The sequence below is a fragment of the Corylus avellana genome, chromosome ca11 (assembly GCF_901000735.1).
Source record: "Corylus avellana chromosome ca11, CavTom2PMs-1.0".
NCBI lineage: Eukaryota > Viridiplantae > Streptophyta > Magnoliopsida > Fagales > Betulaceae > Corylus > Corylus avellana.
Genome location: NC_081551.1, coordinates 1,545,103 through 1,552,651, shown reverse-complemented (window position 1 = coordinate 1,552,651; position 7,549 = coordinate 1,545,103). Strand labels below are relative to the sequence as shown.

Here is a 7,549-nt window from a genome sequence, read left to right as displayed (position 1 = left end):
AATTTGCTTACACATGTAGCTATGTAGGCTATCATAAATCTACTCTCACATTTGCTACATAATATTCCAAACCATAAATTGTTGGAGATTCCGATCCAGGAATCACCAATTCTTTACTTGTTCTCTTTTTTAGGGTTTGGTGTCCAACTACGAGCGATTAGTTGAATTAAGTTTTATATATATATATATATAAAACCTTATATCCCCTTTTAATATTTATTTTAGGATAAAGTTTTGCTATAAATTAGATTAGTATAAAAATTTCTACACGAAAGGTCTATTAAACTGATATTTATCTTGAAAACATGTGATTTTCGTATCATTTTTCCCTCCTCACTTGTTTGCTTCGATAAAGCTAAAATCCAGGGCATGTGAATCACATTGTTCATATCATTTTGGTACCACTAGGATAATCTCACAATGAAAAGTCACATTTGAACCAAATTCGGCCACAACGAAAGATCTACCACTAAATTCATAAAATCCTTATCAGCACATGTGGCTTCCTCATGCTGAGATTTGATACATGTTATCACCTAATCGATGATGCATGTATATTGGTTGCGGTTTTTTAATTCAATTTATTAAATTAATATTTATCTTTAATTAAAATTGTATATTCTAAAAATAGATGTCATATGTTACGTTAATCTAACTAAAAATACATTTGTGAATCACATATTTTATGGATAAAAGTCAACTTAATAGACTAAATTAAGTGGGGAGTGTCGGGAAGGGTTGAGAGACTTCTCATTCTTCGTGCTTCTTTATGAACATTTGCTTTGCCTATGCCAACCCTTTTGTGACTGTGGGCAAAAATTAGTTACAAACCAGCTTATAGCTAATTCATACAAACTAATTAATATAGTAAAGTAACATGTGAAAAACACGGTTTTTTTTATTTTTTATTTTTTAATAACATGTGTTTCTGACATATTTTTTTAATATGCTACAAACCAATTTGTAGCAAATTTTTCTACTCATTATTGCAGTTTCTTTGTTCCTTGTTTTTTGTACTGATTTTTAATTATTGTTCGGGTTGTTAACTAAGTTAACGCTTCTCTCAAAATTTGCCTGTTATGCAACGGGCAAATTTTCATTATTTTAGCAAACGACCACAATTGCTGTAGAAATGGAAAGTAGATCGATCTTCAAAATTTCACTTGAGATTAAGAGAAATTATTTCGAAATGATTTGAATTTATTATTATTCTCTTTAATATGTTTTGAAAAATGTGAAGTAGACAAAATGAGCCACTAATTACTTAAATTGACGAATAAATTTTTTGATTAATTATTTTACCATTTATGAACTGATATCTCAATTGATAAGAAAACTTGTAGTGCCCTTAGCATCACTTAGACTAAGTGCTTTCATATATATATATATATATATATATATATATATATATATATATATATATACCCTAGTTCGATATATTAATGGTCACCATGTGAGGGGAACGAAGAGGCATATTTGTATATGTGCCGGATCATTATTTTCGGCTTTTATAGTTTTATAAGAAGAATTAAATAAACTTAATTACACTTTAATCTGTGTACTGGCCATCATGTTAATCTACTCTTCCATATTCACTGGTTTCATATAATTAATGGCAAGAGGGAGAATAAAATCTATAAAATCTATATTGAAGAACATCACGTTGTTACCAACAATGAGACTTTTTTTCTTAATTACAACTAGAAAATATATACGCATAGTTAACCACCGGATTATATCGTAGACATGACGTGTTCTATTAACAGATGATCTAGCGATACAAATTTATCTCAAATTCAATGATAATTTTAAAAGTAAGACCGTGTATGACATTAGATACTAATGAGGCTAGTACTTTGATAAACATAATTATGTCATGTCAAAATCATATTAATTTATTTTGAAGAAATGTGAGTTTAATAGGCGAGGCATGGTGATATGGAGTAATTTTGTCTAATAAACCGATTATATAGCAAATAAACATGCATGGAAATTACACAAAATTTGTTCATGGAATCCGATATGCATGTCTTTCTAAGCATGCTTCTTCGTCTCGATATTCACACAGAAGGATCAGATTCGCATGAATGCATGCATGCCAATTGCCACATGCATATTAAATACATGAATACAAGCTATTTAAGTTAACCAAAAGTTAATGAAAAGAGAGAAAAAAGGTAATTAAATAAAAAAATAGAAAGAGTTTTTTTTTTTTTTTTTTTCGTTGGTTGGTAATATGGAGGAACCAATAGAATCGCTCCACGCATCACATCTGCAAGAAGCAAGCGAGCTGTGTGGGGTTCACAATGCCAGGTAAGTGGGCCCCATCCGTTTTCAGCAAACTCGCTACTTCCACGTACCTTTGGTAATCCTCCAGCTGTCCACCGCTCGGCTCCGCTTCGCCGTTCCGGCTCGGCTTCGCTCTCTTCTTCGGCGAGACCGGAACGACCTCGTTTTCGACTGGATCCCAAAGTTGACCGAACAACGTACCTTTGGAGAGGAACTCGTGGGCCAGGTACCCGGCCAGGAGCTGATTAGACGACGGGCTGATCGGCTCGGCTTGCGGCGCATCCGGCTTGGGCAGTTTCGTCGGCGGCGTCTGCGGCTTGAGGGCATCGAATTCCTCTCTGTCCTTTCGCTTGTTGTTTATGGCATTGGGCGTCAATACACGACGGGGAGGAAGGCGCATCGTTTTGGTGTTCATGGTGCCGTTTTGAGTGCATCCCACGTCAGCAGCTAAGCACCTAGCGCGACCACACAAACTAACTGGGGGGCAATTTTTAATATGTTGAAAAATGGGGGGTAGAAATATAAAACTGCCCTAAATTAATCGGTAACAAAATAATTTAAAATTCAAAAAGAAAATAAATAAATAAAAGGGAAGGGAAAGGATCGAATATCTGGCGCTCAGAATCTCGGTAGAGATTGAGAAGGAGAGAGAGAGAGAGGCCGAGAGAGAGGGAAAGAGAGTGAGAGAAAGAAGATGGAGAAAATCGAAGGAGGAACAAGAATGAGGGAATGGTTGGGTTGAGTGTATTTATAAGGGTTGGGTTAGTTACTTACCCCGCAATATCTCTTTAATTACGGGTGTACCAAGGACACACGAAATGACAATATTATCCTCCATTCTTATCTAGAAAATTGCCCTCTCGCTACACTTTTCCCTTTTAAGGATTGGCATGTCAAACAAGTTGTAAAAAGGGCACTGAGAGTCTGAGATTCCTGTTCACCCACGGTTCATATGATTGACATGTATACCCCTTGTTAAACAAGTTTAAGCTTTACAAATTGAAATTTTATATATATATAAATAAAAAAAATTAACCCAATTTTAATGAAAATTTTATTCATGTATAAATTATAATTGAATTGGGTCAAAAAATAATTCTATAAATTTATTTTATTTTTATTTTTGAGACAATTAATAATTTAAGCATAATATAGATTTTCAATTAAATATTTTATGTATTTATAATTAAATTTCCCTTTAGCCTTGCAAACAATATGAATCACCAACCAACCACCTTTTTTTTTATCCTTTTCTTTTCATGATTATATGTCATGGTCGGAGTAAATTTTTAGACTCGTTTATTAAACGTATTGAACTCGTATAACTTATTTTTTAAATATGGTTTTGGTATTATTTTAAACATTGTAATGAGAACGAACATCTTAAACATCTTATAGCATTTAAAAAGGCAAACATGAATTTTCTTCATAATACAACATTAGATATAATTTTAATTATTGTAATTGTGAGGCCTTAATTTTATACGTGTATCTGTGTATATAAAGTTTGTGTCACGTGTGTGTGTGTAACGAACGCATATATATATACTATAAGACAAATATACAGACTCGAGATTAAATTATTTTACTTAAATGATAATTTTTTAACAATGAAAAAGGTTAATTGAGTAGTTTGTGGATAAGCTCGATTCGAAAAATAAATTAATATAATTTGAACAGATTATCCAGCTCGATTATAAGCTCGAACTTGATTCATATTCGGAAAAAAATAAAAATAAAAATTAAATAAATCAAATTCAAATACTTAATACTCAACTCCATTACGGTCGGGAGTCTTATTATCATTTTGAATTATTGGCTTCCGTTGTTATTATCAATTAAATCGCCTATGACCTTTCATTTTATTATATATATTTTTTTCAAACCAATTAAAGGGGAAACGGATAGGCAGAGATTTTGGCCTAGTAGGCCTACCATTTGTCCCGTCTTGTGGCCATTTATGAGGTCTGTGTTACCGTTACGCATCAATCTCTGAAGGTGTGCGGAGTGTGGGGATGGACCAAAACCTCACCTTTTTAATGTTGGACTAATTTAAACTCTGAATTATCAAACGATTGAAGATTTGGACTACTGAACTTTTAATTGCAATCAATTTAAACTTCATCGTCAAATTGTAAACATTAAAAATGAGATAATGATGTTTATACCCCTGACTTTTTTTATAAAATTTATAATTTACCTTTAATTCCAAATTAAAATAAATAAATAAAGTTTAAAAAAAAAATGATGGATATTTTGGTTTTTTATGGGTAAATTAGGAAATTTAACGGCTAAATCTGACAGAAGAGTTTAAATTGAATGCAATTAAAAATTCAGGTGTCCAAATTAAGATATTTTAAAGTTTTGAGGACTTTTCAAATAATATGATAATTTATGGGTCTAAAGTGAAGTTACCCTTTAATATTTTATTTTATTGCCAAAATTATGGAGATTATTAAAAATATAATCTAATTATTGGAATCATGCCCCATGTGTGGTTATAAAGTAAATACTTTTTTTTAATTGGGGATATTAATGTAATTTCCATTTTGAAAGAAACATTACAAATTGAGTGTTAATTAAAATTTAGCGTAGTTAAAAAAAAAAAAAAAAAAGATAATGTGGCACATTACTGTGTCAACCAATTTTTTTTTTTCCTACATCTTTTATGGGCGACTGACTTTCGCAACATGAAATTTGGTGGTCGTGACTACCAAATCGAGTGGTCTCGACATCTCACATGTGATGGTTGGAGGTGTCATTGACTAAGGTGCTATGTCATAAAGTAAATAATGAGAGAGTATGTAACATTATTTTTAGTTTTTATATTTTGTATATTTATATATTCTTTCTTATGTATAACATGTCGTGATTTTATTGGCATGTATGTAACAAAATTCGTTAACTTTTTTTTTTTTTTTTTTTTTTTTAATTCGGATTTTGATAACAGATTAACATGTAGTCCTTAAGGGGTAGCTCAATTGGTTGTGAATATTTTTATTTTTGTATTTGGGCTACCCATATCCTAAATCTAGTCTGCATGAAGCAGATCTGTTATTTAAATGTAATTGTACATGGGTTAACGGAAGTTTGAAGTCATTTTTATGACTTTGTAACCTTCATAACTTTTGGTTATGATTTTTCAGAGCTGTATTCTCAGTGATGTAAAAACTTTATACTCGTGAAATTTCATCAATAGAAGTTCCATATTAAAAAAAAAAAATTTAAAAAAAAATTATGTTACCTTCCCTAATATTATTTTTGTTTTTAGTCTTAGGTGGGTCTAGCGACCTTTAACATTATTACTTTCTCAACGGCTAAAGGACCATTATTGTTGGCTAAGCATAGTCTATGGCTTTGCAATGCTTTGATATATATATATATATATATATCGAAGAATGTTAAAAATTATATTTTTATTTTATTTTGATGATATAATAATATCAATTAGTTTTTAAATTTTTATTTTTTAATAATAATTAATTGACACTATCACATCAATAAAATAATAAACGTGTAATTTTTAATGTTCTCTTTTATATTTATCATCTATAATAATCAAATTTGGTAGACAAAGTATCATTTTCAAGTCTAAGGCCCTACAAAGCTACCAATCTCATCAATGGTTGCTACATCTTTATTGGTCAAATGATTTACTTGGAAGTTTGTATGAGTTGTTTGTTTATGCTTATAATTAAGCATGCCAACTTTTCTACGCATGGGTAGCGTGCCACTAATATAGAAATGTACGTTGTTGACATGCCAATAACAATAATAAACAACTTTGGTTGAATTTCGATTTCATTTGGCCCTAATTTCATAGGTTAAACATGTGTTTTTAAATAAAGTTGTGAAAAGTGTCATGTTTAAGAGTGTGTTAAAAAGAAATGGTAGGTAATTAACAACTATCATATTAGGGTTTTGTATACCAAATAAATAAGTGCATTTAAAAAAAAGAAAGAAAACACGATTTTAAAAATTGAATTGTGTTTTCATCAAACAGCTATTATTCACTCGCTAAGGTTGGCCACACAACAGGTCATAGATAAGGTCTAATAAGAGGAAACTCGTAAGTGTATCTGTGATGTTATTTTGATGGAGTCATCTGCTTCTGCTCTATTAGTAATTGATATATGAAATCCCAAATTTATTTTTTATTTTTAAAAAAGAAAAAGCTATTATTCAAATGTGATTTTATCAAATGCTTAATTTCTTATGTTTTACATTAGATGGAAATACTGGTTAATTTTATATTAGTTTCTCGCGTTTTTATTTATTTATTTACATTGTAAAGTTCCTTTGTATTATTGGTCCATAATAGAATAATTTATGGATTGAGTCACGAGATATCAATATGGGTAACATATATACTAATAATGTGCCCACCATGCTTGAGTTAGCATTTTCTATGGTCCATGTGGCCAAAAATTTACTTGCTTAATTTATATGCATGACATTTTGGTTTTACGAGAAGTGCTAGGGAGTTAAATAAATGAACTCAAAAAAATTTATAAACTGATGTGATAAGGGTTTTTAAATTAAAAAGATGAATGATACAGCACCAACTTGGGGCCAACTTTGGTCCAATTTTTTTTCTTATTTTTTTAATTTTTAAAAAATAACAAAATTAAAAATTAAAAAATTTTCTTAAGCAATAATTTTTATTTTGATCATTCTTTTATTTGGTATTTTTTAAAAAATTTGAAATTGTATTTTTATTCATAATAATGACTAAAGTTTTAAAAAATGGTCACTGTTATGAAGAAAAATACAATTTTTATTTAAAAAAAAACCAAATAAAAAGAAGGACCAAAATAAAAATTATTGCTTTAGAAATTTTTTTTATTATTATTTTTTTAATTTTTTAAATTAAAAAATAAGGAAAAAAATTATGAAGCAAAATATAGTTTTTATTTTTTTAAAAATACAAAAAATAATAATAATAACCAAAATAAAAATTATTGCTTCAAAATTTTTATTTATTTTTTATTTAGTTATTTTTTAAATTAAAAAATAAGGCAAAAGTTGGGCTTTTAGCATTTTCCAATTAAAAAAAAAGAAGTGCTAAGGAACAAAACAAATAAATCTAAAAAAAATTATAAACTAACGTGGTAAGGGTTTTTAAATAAAAAAAAAAAAGAAAAAAAAAAAAATTTCCTCTCCTGCAATTTTTTCTCCGTTATTTGTCACTCACGGTCTGCCACGTCCATTTGTAAATTTTTTTGAATTTATTTATTTGGCTCCTTAGCACTTCTCTAAT

The 7,549-nt window shown here is 29.5% G+C and overlaps 1 protein-coding gene across 1 annotated transcript; it reads right to left on the bottom strand.

Annotated features, from left to right (window-relative positions):
- Window positions 1-1,923: 1,923 nt before the first annotated feature.
- LOC132166260 (uncharacterized) lies at window positions 1,924-2,994 on the bottom strand. The gene has a single exon (XM_059577046.1). It carries the CDS (start codon window positions 2,702-2,704, stop codon window positions 2,267-2,269), a length of 438 nt encoding a protein of 145 aa, XP_059433029.1. The 5' UTR covers window positions 2,705-2,994; the 3' UTR covers window positions 1,924-2,266.
- Between the last annotated feature and the right edge of the window lie 4,555 nt (window positions 2,995-7,549).

Coding starts and splice junctions, on each gene's coding strand:
- LOC132166260 (XM_059577046.1), bottom strand. CDS start 2,704: ATGAACACCAAAACGATGCGCCTTCCTCCCCGTCGTGTATTGACGCCC.